The 15,613-nt window shown below is 36.3% G+C and overlaps 1 protein-coding gene and 1 non-coding gene across 2 annotated transcripts; one reads left to right on the top strand and one right to left on the bottom strand.

Annotated features, from left to right (window-relative positions):
- The first annotated feature begins 327 nt into the window (after positions 1 to 327).
- Positions 328 to 14,962, top strand: LOC143680151 (olfactory receptor 10R2). The gene is made up of 2 exons (XM_077156767.1): positions 328 to 354; positions 14,015 to 14,962. The coding sequence occupies exons 1-2, from the start codon at positions 328 to 330 to the stop codon at positions 14,960 to 14,962; spliced, it is 975 nt and encodes a 324-aa protein (XP_077012882.1).
- On the bottom strand, positions 9,148 to 9,255 carry LOC143681847 (U6 spliceosomal RNA). Its single transcript, XR_013174903.1, has one exon. It is a non-coding gene; the product is annotated as a U6 spliceosomal RNA (small nuclear RNA).
- Positions 14,963 to 15,613: the final 651 nt, after the last annotated feature.

Below are 15,613 nucleotides of genomic sequence, written 5' to 3' on the forward strand. Positions count from 1 at the left end.
AGGGGTTCAAGGGAGGGGGCTACTAGATCGTTTCTGCTGATGGTCACTTACGAAGGAATCTAAACTAGCACACCAATTAACCCCCTGAGTCTACTTTATGGCTTATCTATTTAGCAAGAGAAATTTGAGGTCCATTTTCCCCTAGAATCATAGTTTCTAATTGAGGGAAGGCTAGATCTGCATTGGGAGCAATGTGATAATGGCTCCCTAGGGTACTGAATAGCAAATTTACCAAGCAAGGATGGAAGAATACTGACAAATCAGGAAAAGCCTATCACTCACACTCATTAGGATCATAGCTGGGCCGGACCATACAGAGGAAGCACAATGGGCACTGTTGGGAGGAGTGAGATGGTAAGTCTTTAGTTAATGGTTTGAAAACTTTCAAAAGAATGGAAGATTGTTGACCATTGCGGAAAATTACTTGGACATTTCCGTAATGGCCCTTGGCCATGATTAGGAGGCAGAGCAATTGCATGCCCCTGTACCCTTGGACAAACATTTTGGGAAATGTGAAACTCTTTCACACTAAAGAATTAGACTTCCTTATTTTATAGATGGCTTAAGGAAGAGGGCATTAATTTTAAATCATGGAGCACATTTCTGTCATTTCAGATATGAGAACTAGCTGTGCTTTTCATCTTGCATTCAATTCAGAAATTGTTGAGGTCTGTTTAGAACTATGATTTATCTATAGATGGTAATGATGGATTGGGAGAGAACAGGATAATTAGCTGGGTGGAGAGATAAGATAGTGCTTAGAGTGTTTAGGGATAGGGAAAAAGGAAAACAGAAATATTTCAGAATGGTTTTAGGAGGTATCTACAGCATTAATCTTAAGAAGGAAGGAAAGAAGGAAATATTCATGTAAGGTTTCCTATGAACAATTCTGAGCTACATTACTTACTTATACTGTCCATTAATCCTTATAATATCCCTAGTTTCAGAAGAGAAAACTAAGATTCAGGAGGATTAAATTATTTAGTTCGAGAAAAAAATAAAAATGTGAACTCAGGTCTTTTACTTTATCTTGTGCTACTTTCACAGCATAAATTTTTCTTCACCTTCTTTACTTATTGGAAATACTGTGAAGCAGAACCCCTCCCCCTTGGAGTAACTGACACTTGGCAAGCATTCCAGGAAACTGCTGCCCAGTGATAACCTCCAGGAGACCCCTTGCCAAACCAAACCTACCCCAGACCACATGGCAGTTGCATGAGGGTCCTTTCATCCCCCTCTGGCAGCTGCATTCCTCCTGTAACTCCCCTTATCCGCCCTCCGCCCTCCAGCAGTTAACAGCCCTGGGCGGCCGCAAACTTGCGATAACTCCCCACTTAGCCTGCCTATCTCTCACTCCCAAGTTAGACAATGAAAATCCACCTTCCTTTCCTTATCTGCCTCCCCAACCATCCTGTCTAAGGTGCAGAGCTTCAAAATAAAGCTCCTTTGATAGAGTTTGGCCTCTTCTCTTCCCTCCTGATAGAGAAACCTATCAAGTACCTTTACCAAGTTAATGAAAAATACCTATGAATTATCTGCAATGATTTATTCATATATTAATTTATTTAATCATTGATTTGCACACACACATTTAGAATATTTGCTAGGAAAACTGATGCTGATGGGTTTCAGAGATGTACGTCATTATCTAGAATGTAAGTTGAAGATATGTTTCATGAGAATAATGATCTTCGTTTTGTTAACTGATATATCCCAGGCACCTAAAAGAGTGGCTGGAACTTAATATATGCTCAATAAATATTTGTTGAATTGAAAGAAGAACTGAGAAGTACCAACTCGGGAATCCAATTTGAGAGGAAATGATTTTTTTTCCTGAGAGTTTAGAGGATCTTCTTAAACACAAGCAAGGATATTGCTGTGATGTGACATGGCTCACTGTGTTTTCATTGAACTAAATGAAATTGTACATGATGAAAATATTGGGATAAAATCCAGGGGCTGAAAGAGATGAGCTTGGATGTAGTAAGAAACCAAGTTATTAATAGCCTTTTTTTCTGCCTAAAGAGTTTGGAATTTTATAGTTTAAAGGGACCATTATAGGGCTTTTGAGTTAAAAAGTACTTGGTTAAATGCAAATTTTGACTATCTGGGTTCACCAGTTCCCAGTCAACTGTTTTAACACTCTTTTTGCTATTTATTCCCCTATCTCCTCCACATCTCCAAGCTATTCTTTGTGTCTGCCAATGTCAGGCATCTCATTCCCAGAACTCTGTATACCTGCTTCTCAAATAACTCTGGAAAATAATTTCCTTCATTTGAGCTTCCCTGGTCACAAGGCAAAAAAAGATCTATAGCTTCTTATCTTTAATGGATGTCTCTTCTGGTTTCTACATTCAGCACTTGTTTGAGAAAGGAGACAAATAACACTGAAGGGAAAATGTGTCATGAAATATTTATTTTTCTTTTCAGAAACACTGATTCTTTTCAGATTCCATAGTTCTGCCACAGGAGAAGAATCAGTTATGCTAAAACCATTAGATATGTAAAGCAAGGGCTCTGAAGAGGTAAAGAAAGTTTCTTTTCCAATAAAGGTATTGCTGAGTCAACTGGTCAGAAAATCATGTTGTATATTCTATATTCATGCTCTACCTGTGAGACAAAGTAAGAAATATATTTTACATTGCCACCTAGCATTCATGTGCACACTCACACACAAACGAAAGATTCACTTTAAATAAGGGGTATCCACACTGTGTGTACTTTCTACTAACACCTTCTCTTCTCTGCTCCACTCATCTTGCCTCTATTTGGCTTTAAGAAATGATAACTGTTGACCACTAACTTGACTTTACAACCTCATAAATGGTTAAAAATAAATTTACAAAATCATTGAATAAGTGCGCACAGATAGTTCAGTGGTTAGAATGCCCACCTTTGAGACCCGGGTTCAATTCCTGGACCATGCATCCCCCAAAAAAAATTCTTAAAAAAAAAACATTGAATAGCAGATTTGTCTAGTGAGGAAAGATCCCGGTCAGAAATATAATAGTCAAAGGAAATAATATCACCAATAGAGCACTTCCTACAGGCACTTTACATATGCTCATATATTTAATCCTCACAGCAGCCCACTTTTCAGATGAGAAAATGATGACACAGAGAAGCTAAGTAGTTTTAAAAGGTCACACAGCCACCAAATGGAAGCATTGGAATCCAAATCCAAGTTACCTGACTTCAGATTTCGTACTCTCATTCTCTATATAGTACTGCCTTCCTCAAACCAAAATTAGTTTTATTATAAATTCCAAATTTTCCTTGCAGTAAATACATCTTCATGAATAAATCTTGGATAGTAGGGTAGACTTTCAGAAATGGAATTACTGAAACAAGTTTAATGAGTATATTCAAGGTTCTTGATATATTTTCGTGAATTTATTTGCATAAGTTTAAAACCAATTTATGATCTCATAAACAAGTACTTTTGTTGCATGTCATATAATCTATATGATCACTGTGAATTCGATGAGTATAAAGGTTCTCTCAGTTTAATTTTAATTTGCAGAATATTTAAAATGAAGTTAAATCTTTGATGCATTTTTATTTTCTACTTTTTATATTATATGCTCATATCTATTTTCTGCTTTAGAGTTTTAGTCATTTTTCTCTATCAGTTTGCAATGTTATTAATATTAAAAATTAAGTAGATATACATTTGGGATTTTTTCCATTTTTGTTTGTTTTCTAATAATTCTGGTTATGCTTTTGTTGCACGGATGTGTTTCATTTTACACAGTCCATTTGTTAGTTATTTACTATTTACTTATAGTTTAGGCAGCATTGAGGTCATCTGACGTTTGAAGGTTTATTCAACTTCTCTATGAAACAATATGGGATGGGTTATTTTTTGAGGAATGTTTTCCTATTTCTTCACATCTTCTCCAGCACTTGTAGTTTTCCCACTTTTTAAAATATTGACCGTTCTAGTAGGTGTGAAATATCTCATTGTGGTTTTTTTTTTTCCATAGGCAGATACCAGGAATCGAACCCAGGTCTCCAGCATGGCAGGTGGAAACTCTGCCTGCTGAGCCACCGTGACCCACGCTCTTGTTATGGTTTTGATTTGCATTTCTGTAATAGCAAGTGATGTTGAGCATCTTTCCTTTTCACTTTCTTTGACCTTCGAAGCCCAACATTTTTAATTATGGGGAGGTCCCATTTATCTACTTTTTCTTTTGTTGCTTGTGCTTTGGATATAAAATCTAGGAAACCACTGCCTGTCATAAGTTGTTGAAGATTCTTCTCTATACATTTTTTTCCTAGGAATTTTATGTTTCTTGCTCTTATATTTAAGTCTTTGATCCATTTTGAGTTAATTTTTGTGTAAGATGTGAGACGTGGGTCCTTTTTTGTTCTTTTGTATATGGATATCTGGTTCTCCAAACGTGATTTATTGAAGAAACTCTTCTGTCTTAGTTTAGTGGACTTGGCAGCCTTGTCACACATCAGTTGTCCATAGTTGAGAGGGCCTATTTTTGAACTTTCAATTCAATTCCATTGGTTAATATATTGATCCAATGTGTTGGCTGTTTTGACCACTATAGCTCTGTAACATACTTTAAAGTCAGGAGGTATGAAGCCTCCAACTTTGTTCTTCTTTTTCAAGATGTTTTTGTCTGTTCAGGGCCCCTTAACCTAAGTAATTTAATAACTAGCTTTTCCATTTCTGCAAAATAGATTGTTGGAATTTGACTAGGATTGCATTCAACATAATACTATACAATTCAATTTGGGTAGAATTTCCATCCTACTGATACTTAGGCTTCCAATCCATGAACAGAAATATCATTATTTAAGTCTTCTTTGATTTCTTTAAAGAATGTTTTGTAGTTTTCTGTATATAGGTCCTTTACATCTTGGTTAAATGTATTCCTAAGTATTTGAGTTTTTATTTGCTATATAAATAGAATTTTCCTCTTGATTTCCTCCTCAGATTGCTCAGTGTATAGAAACATTACCCATGATGTGTATGTTTGTGCACTTCATTCAAATCCTTGAGACCCCATCTTTTTTCCACTTTTTTTTCTCTTCTGTCTGTAAGATTTTGATTGTCTTGTCTTTTAATTCACTGATTCTTTCTTCTGCCTCTTCAGATCTTCTGTTGCATGCCTCTAGTGTATTTTTAATCTCTTCATTGTGGCTTTCATTCCCAAAATTTCTGTTATGTTTCTTTTTGTACTTTCAAATTATTCTTTAAGCTAGCCTAGTGTCACCTCACTATTGTGTTTAGTCATATTTTCCTTCATGATCTTGAATTGATGAAGGAGATTTATTTGAACATTTTTGATTAGTTGCTCCAAATTCTGTACTTCCTCCAAAGTTTTAACTTTTTCTCTTGACTGGGCCATATCTTCCTGTTTCTTATTACAGCTTGTAAATTTTTCTGATGTCTTGGCATCTGATTATCTTGATGTGCTTACTTACATAATGGCTGTACCATTATACATACCTACCGGCAGTGTATAAGTGTTCCAATTTCTCCACATCCTTTCCAACATTTGTAGTTTCCTGTGTTTTTTTTAAACTATTCTAATGGGTATGCAGTGCTATTTCATTGTAGTCTTGATCTACATTTTCCTTTTAGCTAAAGAGAATGAGCATCTCTTTACGTGCTTTTTTAGCCATCTGCATTTGCTCTTCCGAAAAAATGTCAATTCATACCTTTAGTCCACTGTATAATTGGGTTGCTTGTTCTTTTGTTGTTGAATTGTATGATTTCTTTATTTATAAAGGATATTAAACATTTATTCCATGTGTAGTTTCCAAATATTTTCTCCTATTGAGTTGGCTGCTTCTTCACCCTTTAGACAGTCCTTTGAGGCAAAAAAGCATTTGATTTTGAGGAGTTCCCATTTATCTATTTTTTCTTTTGTTTCTTGTGCTTTGGGTATAAGGCTTAGGAAACTACCTCTTATTACTAGGTCTTGAAGATGTTTCCCTACATTTTCTTATAGGAGCTTCATGGCACTGGTACTGTGCTTAGGTGTTTGATCCAATTTGAGGTAATCTTTATATAGGGTGTAAGACAAGGATCCTATTTCATTCTTCCGGCTATTGATATCGACTTCTTCCTTGGCCCATTTATTGAAAAAAATATTTTGTTCCAGTTCAGTGCATCTGGGGACTTTGTTTAATAACAGTTTACCATAGATTTAGTCGTCTATTTCTGTCATCTTGATTTGATTCCAAGGGTCAATACTTCCATCTTTGTGCCAGTACCATGTTGTTTTGACCATTGCTGCTTTATAATAAGTTTTAAAATTTGGGAGTGTTAATTCTCCCACTTTACTCTTCTTTTTTTTTAGGATGCTTTTAGCTATTCAGGGTCTTTTTACCTTCTGGATGAATTTGATCACTAACTTTTACAAGTCTTCAAAGTAGGTTGATGGAATTTGGATTTCTACTGCATTGAATCTGTAGATCAATTTGGGTAGAATTGACATCTTAACTATATTTGAACTTCCTATCCATGAGCAGGGAATGTCTTTCCACCTATTTAGATCTTTGATTTCTTTTAACAATGTTATGTAGTTTTCTGAGTACAAATCCTTTATATCCCTAGTTAAGTTCATTCCTACATACTTGATTCTTTTAGTTGACATTTTGAGTGGAATTTTTCCCTTAACTTACTCCTCAGTTAGGTAATTGTGTATAAAAACATTACGGATTTTTGCGCATTAATTTTCTATCCCACCACCTTGCTGAATTTGTTTATTAGCTCAAGTAACTTTGTTGTAGATTTCTCAGGATTTTCCAAGTATAGTATCATGTCATCTGCAAGTAATGAGAGTTCTACTTCTTCCTTTCAATTTTGGATTCCTTTTATTTCTTTTTCCTGCATGACTGCTCTAGCTAGAACTTTTAGTACAGTGCTGAATAATTGTGGTGACAGAGGGCATCCTTGTCTCATTCCCAATCTTAGGGGGAAAACTTTCAGTCTCTCTCCATTGAGAATGATGCTGGTTATCAGTTTTTCATTATACCCTTTTTTATATTGAGGAAGTTATCTATAATTCCTACCTTTTGCAGTTTTTTTTTTTAATCAGAAAAGAGTGTTGAATTTTCTTGGATGCTTTTTCAGCATCAATTGAGATGATCATATGATTTTTCCCTTTTGATTTGTTAATATATTGTATTACATTAATTGATTTTCTTGTGTTGAACTATCCTTGCATTCCTCCTTTGCTAGTTATCTTGATCTGTTCTGTTTGTCTTTGTTTTGTATCCATAGTTCTTTTTTTTTTTTTTTTCCCATTCCTTTCATTGTCTCTAGCTGCTTTTGCCTGGAGGGAAAATTCTGGTAGAAGGGTCAATCTACAGAGGATCTTCCTAATCAGTATTTTCCAGCTAAAATAGGACCAGGCACCCATGAAGGGGATGTAGATAAGCTCTGAAGCCCTGGGGAATGGGTCAGGACAGATGCTGTGCTGGTTTCAACGTGCTGCGTACCTCAGAAAAGCCATGTCCTCTAATCCTGATTCAATATTGTAGGGTGGAAACCTTTGATTAGATATTTTCCACAGAGACTGACCCACTGAATTGTGAGTGCAACCCTTTGATAAGATTATTTTCATGGAGATATGACATACACAATTGTGTGTGAGGCCTTTTGATTAGTTGGAGATGTGACTCCATCCATTCAAGGTGGGTCTTCATTAGTTTACTGGAGTCCTTTAAAAAGGGAACTATTTTGGAGAAAACTCAGAAGCAACAGAGACATAGACATTTGAAGACAGATGGATTGCTGACAGAGAGAGCAGATGCCTAGACACAGACCTTTGGAGATGTAGCCCCTGCAGACATTGCCAGGTGTCCTCCCATATGACAGACATCGGCCTTTCTCGAGTCAAGGTATATTTCTCTAGATGCCTTAGTATGGACAATTTTTATGAACTTAGGGCCATGAACTTGTAGCTTTGACCTTAGAACCATAAACTTATAACTTAATAAGTCCCCTTTATAAAAGCCAACTCACTTCTGGTATGTGTATTTGGGAAACATTAGTAAACTAAAACAGATGCCAAATCCTTTTTGAAAACTCCCTGAAGCTTTGTTTTCCTGGTTTGCCCAGCAGATGGCACCCTTCAGCAAATTATTCCCCACAGCCCTAAGGAGGAACTGTGTCTTTAATCCTTCACTAACTCTACCCCTTTTGAAGCAGGCAGAAACAGCAGCCCATAGCCAGGAACTGTTGATCCAAATTCACTGATTACAGTTTGTGTGTCCTCCTTCCCACTTTTAGAGAAGAGGACTTCCATGTCCCTCTCCATCCACAGCAGCCAGCCAGGGAATGGACCTGAAGGTGGCTTACTTTGAAAGTGGGGAGGGGTTCTGGCAGCCACCTTGGAGAGAGTTATTTCTAGGTCTTCATGGTAGTTCCTCAGTCTCTTCCTCTTGTTCCTGCTTGGATACAGTGCAGTGCTCCTGGAGCCCAAGAACAGTTGTTTCAGACAGTTCCTGTCTGTCCACTAGTTATTTAGAAGGAGGAGTCAGTTCCGGAGCTCCCTACTCTGCCATCTTCTCTGAAAGTTATCCCCTAAATATTTTGCTTTTGATTCAATAGTAAATGAAGTGGTTTTCTTAATTTCATTTTGGATGGCTTGTTGCCAGTTATAGCAGGCAGAAAATCCCCCCCCCCCCCCAAAAAAGTCCATATTATAATCCCTGGAATCTCTGAATGGAATGGGAAGACAGAAGTTAAGATAGCTGATGGAATTGAGGTTGCTTATCACCTGATCTTAAGATAGGAAGATTATCCTGCATCATTTGTGTGGACCCAATGTAATCACAAGCATCCTTGAAAGTGGAAGAGAGAGTCAGAGAAAAAGATGCTACTTTATCGGCTTGGAAGATGGAAGAGGCAGACCATGAGTCAATGAACGTATGAGGCCTCTTGTAGCTGGAAAAGACAAAGAAATAGGTTTTTTTCCTGGAGCCTATGGAAATTAACACTTGCCTACTGATATCTTGATTTTAGCCTGGTGGCACTCTTATCAGTCTTATCAGACTTCTACCTGCAGAACTGAAAGATCATAACATTGTGTTAAAGCATTAAATTTATTGTAATTTGTTATAGCTGCAAAAACAAATGCATTAGAGTATAGAAATACAAATCACTGTACATAATTTTTCAATATGGAATACTTCACAGAATTTGTGTGTCATCCTTGCTCAAGGGTCATGCTAATCTTCACTGTATCGTACCAATTTTAGTATATGTGCTGCTGAAGTGAGCACACACATCCGTATTTTTATTAATCCTATATCATTCCACTTTGCTGAAGTTGTTTGTTAGTTCTAGTAGTTAAAATTTTTTCAATTTCTTAGTATTTATATATGAGATTAAATTTTCTATGAATAAAGACTGTTTTATTTATTTATTTAAAATCTGGATAACTTTTTTTTTTTGGCATTATTACCCTACTTAAAACTTCCACTCCAATGTTGAATAAAAGCCAAAGATGGACATGTTTGATTTATTCCTAAATAGGGTAAAGCATTCAGTCTTTTACCATTATGTATAATGTTAGCGAGGTTTTTCATAGATGGTACTTATCAGTTTGAGGAAGTTGCATCTCTTCTGAGTTTGTTAAAAAATTTTATAATGAAAGGGGTTGTCTTTTGCCAAATGCTTTTTCTACATCTTTTGAAATTATGATGTAGTCTTGTCATATATTCTTCTAATGTGATGAATTACAGCAATTGATTTTCAGAGATTAGAACAATGAAACATTTCTAAGATAAATCCCAGTTAGTCATGACTCATATTTCATTTTCATATTGAAGACTAAATTTCTGTTATTTGTCAATGTTTTTTGCATCTATAGGCATGTGGGACATTACTTTTATTGTGATGCCTTCATTTGGCTTTGGCTTTGGGAGAATGTTTTAGAAGGATATCTTCCTTTGTGTTGTCTAGAAGAGTTCTTGAAAGATTGACATTATTTCTCTTCAAATATTTGATAGAATTCACGTTCATCAGTGAAACCAGCTGGACTTGACTTTTCTTTATTGGGAGATTTAAAATTGTTTATCCATATTCTTTATATTTAGAGGTCTTTTATGATTTTCCATTTTCTTGAGTCAGTTTCGGTCATTTGTTTATTCCTAGCAATTTGTCCATTTTACCTGATTGTCTTATTTGTTGGCATACAGCTGTTATAGTATTCCCCTATAGTTCTTTTAATTTCTGAAAAGTAGGCCTTATTTTACCATTTGAAATATGTCTTCTTTCTTTTATTCTTGCTCTCTATTAATAGAGAATTTTTATTCTCTATTAATTTGGTTTACCTTTTCGAATAATGAATTTTGGTTTTGTTGACTTCCTCTATTTCTTCCTGTTTTCGATTTTATTTATTTTCACTCTAATCTTTATTTTCTTACTTTCATTTGCTTTGGAAGTTTACTTTTCTATTTCTAGTTTTTAAAGGTATAAGCAAAAGTTATTGATTTTATATTTTAGTCTTTTTCAATTCAAAAGAGATTTAAACTACATTTCCTTTAAGCACTGCTTTAGCTGTATCCCACATAGTTTGATAATTTGTCCTCTGTCATTCAGTTGAAAATATTTTCTTATTTTCCTTGAAATTTCTTCCTTTACCCTTGATTTATTTAGAAGTCTGTTGCTTAATTTCTAAATTTTTGGGAGATTTCTTGAATTTATTTTTGTTAATTAATTGACTTTCAGTGTTTTTACAGGGCTTACTTTTTAAGTTTGAGTTCTTTTAAATTTTTGAGACTTGTTTTCGGTCTAGCATATAGTACTTTCTGGAGAATATTCTATGTGTGTTTGAAAGAATGCATATTCTGCTTTTGGATGTTCTACAGATGTCAATTCTGTCAAATTAGCTGATAGAATTCTTCTAGTCATATATATGTTTGCTGATTTTCTGCCTAGTTATTCTCCAAATGATTGATAGTTGGTACTGGGAGCTCTAATAAATATTGTTGAGTTGTCTACTCTTAATTCAGTTCTGTCGGTTTCTGCTGCATGGATTTTGGGAGCAAGTTGAGAGGTGCATATAGATTTATTACTGTTATTTCTTCCTATTTAACAGACCCTTATATCATAATAACATGTCTATCTTTGTCTCTAGTAATATTTTCATCCTAAAATCTATTTTATCTTATATCAGTTTATCCATTGCACTCACTTATGATTATTGTGTTCCTGGTATATCTCTTTTCCAGCTGTTTACTTTCAGTTAATTTGCAGCTACTAGTCTAATGTATTTCCCTAAAAGAAAACCTTTGATTGGAACTTATTTTTTTTATCCAGCCTTATAATTTGTGACTTTTGCTTGGCTTTTTACCTCATTTACATTTAATGTAGTTAAGGGCTGTGGGTGGATTTATATCCAATATTTTGCCATCAGTTTTCTATATCTCAAGTCATCTACTTGTTTTCTGTTCCCCTTTACCATCTTCCTTTGTACTAAATAGATTTTTTAATACAAATAGACAATGTGAACCCACGTGAACAAAGAATACATTCAAAGTTCAGGTAGTTTAAAAGTGTTCCCTGGATTTTATTTTCTGCTAACATTTCGTGGGTTTCCTCTGCATATGCGTAAGGCTTTACATTCATTCAGGAATGCATAGATAGACAGAGCTTGCCTCGGTCTCTCCTGAGGATAAAGTATATTTTGTGCATATGTATTTGCACAAAACCTTACAAACTGGTAGGAATTTGGTTGTCTTATCAAGACTTATTATTCTTTTTTATTATTCAACACTCCTGGTTACATTTGTAGTTAATCTGTTAGTCTTTAGCTTGTTCCAGTCAGGACCACATCTTCACGCTCCCCGAGACATTACCATCCTATTCATGTACTATTGAAATTACTATGACATCTGACAATTCCCTTGGGATAATCTTGCACATAAAGAAGTTCTTACAGAGTGCCAGGAATTTTGAGATCTTTTCAAGGCCCATGATGGTTTTTTCATTCTTCAGATCTCTTTGTTAAATTTCTGGGTAATATGATGTCGGTATCTTGTCCCAACCAGGGTCACCACCTCATGCTTACTGTGACATTGTCCTCTCTGTTCATCTGCCATTGAGATTGCTAAAATTTCTGACAACACCCCAGGGCATGGGTTTTTCTGTACTTTGCTACAAATCAAGTCAACTCTCTTCAGCAGGGGGCTGCTGGTTTTCACAAACTGTTCCACTCAAAGAAGACTCCTGCATGGATGGAGCCAGGGCACATGGGCTGTGAGCAAACGCAGGCTAAAGACCGACTTCGCTGTTCTTAACTGAGAACCAACAGTTTTACTTAAATACATGTTTCTCAAATCGTTGTATGCTTTTTATTCATTTCCAGAGTTCTGAAGTGGTTCTTTTTTGGCAACTTTGTACAGTTCTATCATGGGTCAGAATTTAATGAGCTCCTCAGCCTACCATTTTGGAAGTCTTGCCTATGATTTATAATAAAAGATGAAAAGTATTAAGTGCATGAGCTACATTGAACAATTAAGAGCTTAGTGTATTGAAATAGTGAGATTATGGAAGCATGCAATAGGAGACGAACTTTAGTTATATTTTGAGTGGAGGTTCTGATAAGTTGTTTTGAATATGGAGGATGTCCAGGACCCAGGGTCAGAAAGCTCTGACCCACAGCAAAATCTAGCCTCCCACTTTTTAATATATATTCTGTATGCCCCTCTTAAGTGGACTGGCACTGTAAAACTAGGAGACCATGCTGGGCTCTTCCTCTCTGCCCCAGTTTTCCTCTCTATTTATAGCTCATGATTATAATCAAGGCAATAGTTATTCTTTGCCACTGTGAAGCCCCCTGTGGTCATCACGTACATTTTCGTGGTCCCATTGTTGGTAACTGCAGGACACTCAGGAGGTGGAATCTCAATTCAATCATGAATGAATCAGTGAGTTAATTTGCCTCTGACCAGCTACCTAAGTTAACACTGAGGGTATGCCCGGATTTGATTGTCATTGAGGCAGAGTGAAACTGTGTTATATTCCTTCTGAAATGCACACATCTTGCAGTTTCCTGGACCTGACCAGACTGACCAGTGCCTCACCCTTTTTGTCTCAGAATGTGTCCAGCATCTGGCAACTGGTTGTAAAACATGACTACCACCCATGACTGTCCATCCACCCCAGGCATACATTTTCTCTCTAATTATACATGGCTTTACATAATAGCCTTAATTTACTTCACGACTTGTAAAGCTTAATATATTTATGCTGGCCCTTACAGGAAAAGTTTGTTAACAACACTTCTCCTAAACTACCTGACAAGCAACATTAAGTTTTGTATTAGCCTACAACCTATTAATATCTAGGTATGGAACAACTGACAAATTGTGCACATGTTCTTTAAGGAAACTTTGTCTTTAGAGACAACTGGTTCAAATGCTCCACAATTACTAGACTTACAACTGTGGTAACAGCCCATCCTATGTCAAACAAATGTGTTCTTATAGAATTGCCTTTATCAGTGGTGGAAAAATAGGGTCAATTGCACGAACTTCACAATCCATGAAAAGAAGGGATATGGTCAATAAGTTACTAACTTATTGGCAGAGGGAGTGTTCAGCCACTCTCTCTCAGGCTTTAGTTAGCTCTGTTTTCTTTCTCAGACACAGGTTTTGTAGACGTCGCAATATTCTGTTTTTCAGTTTTTAGCTCTGTGGAAAGTCGATTCTAATGGTTTTAGCAAGACTATGTCAGAAGAACATACTAGATAATAAGAGCAAACTTAGCGCACTAGTAATCTTAGTAGCCAAATAAGATTTACTATGTAATAAATCTAAGAGACTGCTAAACTCAATAGAGAAAGCCAAAACACCCAAATAATAATATGTGATCTTTTATATGTTTATTTATATGAAGTAAAGTATTGTTTTCACTTAAGATTCCATTTCTCTGCATTCTTTCTTTGACCTCTTTGTTAGCTTAAGAGGAAGCACAGCTCAGATTCTTGTATCCATATAAATAAATAAACTTTACTTTTCTCCCTTCTCTCTGCAGGTCTTGGCAGAAAACCTCACCATGGTTACTGAGTTCCTGTTGGTGGGTTTTTCAAGCCTTGGTGAAGTTCAGCATGCCCTCTTTGTGGTTTTTCTATTTCTGTATCTAGTCATACTGAGTGGTAATGCCACCATCATCAGTGTCATCCGCTTGGACCGAAGTCTCCATACACCAATGTACTTCTTCCTGGGCATTCTCTCTACCTCTGAGACCTTCTACACGTTCGTTATTCTACCCAAGATGTTAATCAATTTACTTTCTGTGGCCAGGACGATATCCTTCACCTATTGTGCTATTCAAATGTTCTTCTTCCTTGGTTTTGCTATTACCAACTGCCTGCTATTAGGTGTGATGGGTTATGATCGCTATGTTGCGATTTGTCACCCTTTGCATTACCCCATCCTCATGAGTTGGCAAGTATGTGGGAAAATGGCAGCCACCTGTGGGGTTGGAGGATTTTTGGCCTCACTTACAGTAGTAAATTTAGTTTTCAGCCTGTCTTTCTGTAGTGCCAATAGGGTCAACCATTACTTCTGTGACATCTCGCCAGTCATTCGTTTGGCTTGCACCAATACAGATGTTCATGAATTTGTCATATTCATCTGCGGGGTTCTTGTACTTGTGGTCCCCTTTTTCTTCATATGTGTTTCTTATTTCTGCATTCTGAGGACTATCTTGAAGATTCCTTCAGCAGAGGGGCGGAGGAAAGCCTTTTCCACCTGCGCCTCTCATCTCACAGTTGTTATTGTCCACTATGGTTGTGCTTCCTTCATCTACCTGAGGCCAACAGCACACTATGTATCAAACAAGGACAGGCTGGTAACAGTGACATACACCATTGTCACTCCATTACTAAATCCCATGGTGTATAGCCTCAGAAATAAGGATGTCCAACGTGCTATCAAAAAAGTATTGGGAAAGAAAGCATCCCTAAAACTATATGACTAAAATATTATATTTAAATTCCATAATAAGTAATTCTCTCTTTTGTCACATGTGTATTATCACTATAACTAATTAATTGAAGGAGTAGGACTCTATGAGATACATGCCATAAAATATGATTTTTAAACTCAATGTCCTTTTAAATCTAATGTGTAGGTTAATGTTCTTTTTGCTTCTTGGGTGCAATCTCAGAGAGGCTTCCAAATTTAAATTTCCAGTTCACTATAATAACTAAAATCTAAACTTCATTTAAAGTTAACATTTCTCCCTTATTTTGGTGGTATTGTTCTCTAAGTAAGTTGGACCGACTGATCTTGACTTCTCTGTTAGCTATGGCAGTAACCACTTCTTTCTCCGTTCACTCCAGTGGCTGCTCAAGAATTGCAACAAGGAGGGGAAACAGTAAGGAGAAGAGAGTGCTGCCTTACTATCACTGTCTGCTCCAGGGGTGGTGCTTTCAGGGCTTGGCAGATGTTGCACACTAAGTCTTTCTTGTGTAGGAAGATTTCATGAAGTTTATACTACTAGGAATTTCTACCTCATTTCTGGTGACATGGTTGAGCCTGCCTCTGTTTGACAGCTTGTGAATTTGTGTCTTACATCTGAAAGTCCACCCCTTTTCTGGTTCATTTCTCTACTGGATGTATTCTTGGA

The sequence above is a fragment of the Tamandua tetradactyla genome, chromosome 4 (genome assembly GCF_023851605.1).
Source record: "Tamandua tetradactyla isolate mTamTet1 chromosome 4, mTamTet1.pri, whole genome shotgun sequence".
In the NCBI taxonomy this organism is placed as follows: Eukaryota; Metazoa; Chordata; class Mammalia; order Pilosa; family Myrmecophagidae; genus Tamandua; species Tamandua tetradactyla.

Coding starts and splice junctions, on each gene's coding strand:
- LOC143680151 (XM_077156767.1), top strand. CDS start 328: ATGGGCACTGTTGGGAGGAGTGAGATG. Junction 355..14,014: donor CTGTTGGGAGGAGTGAGATG/GTAAGTCTTTAG, acceptor TTCTCTCTGCAG/GTCTTGGCAGAAAACCTCAC.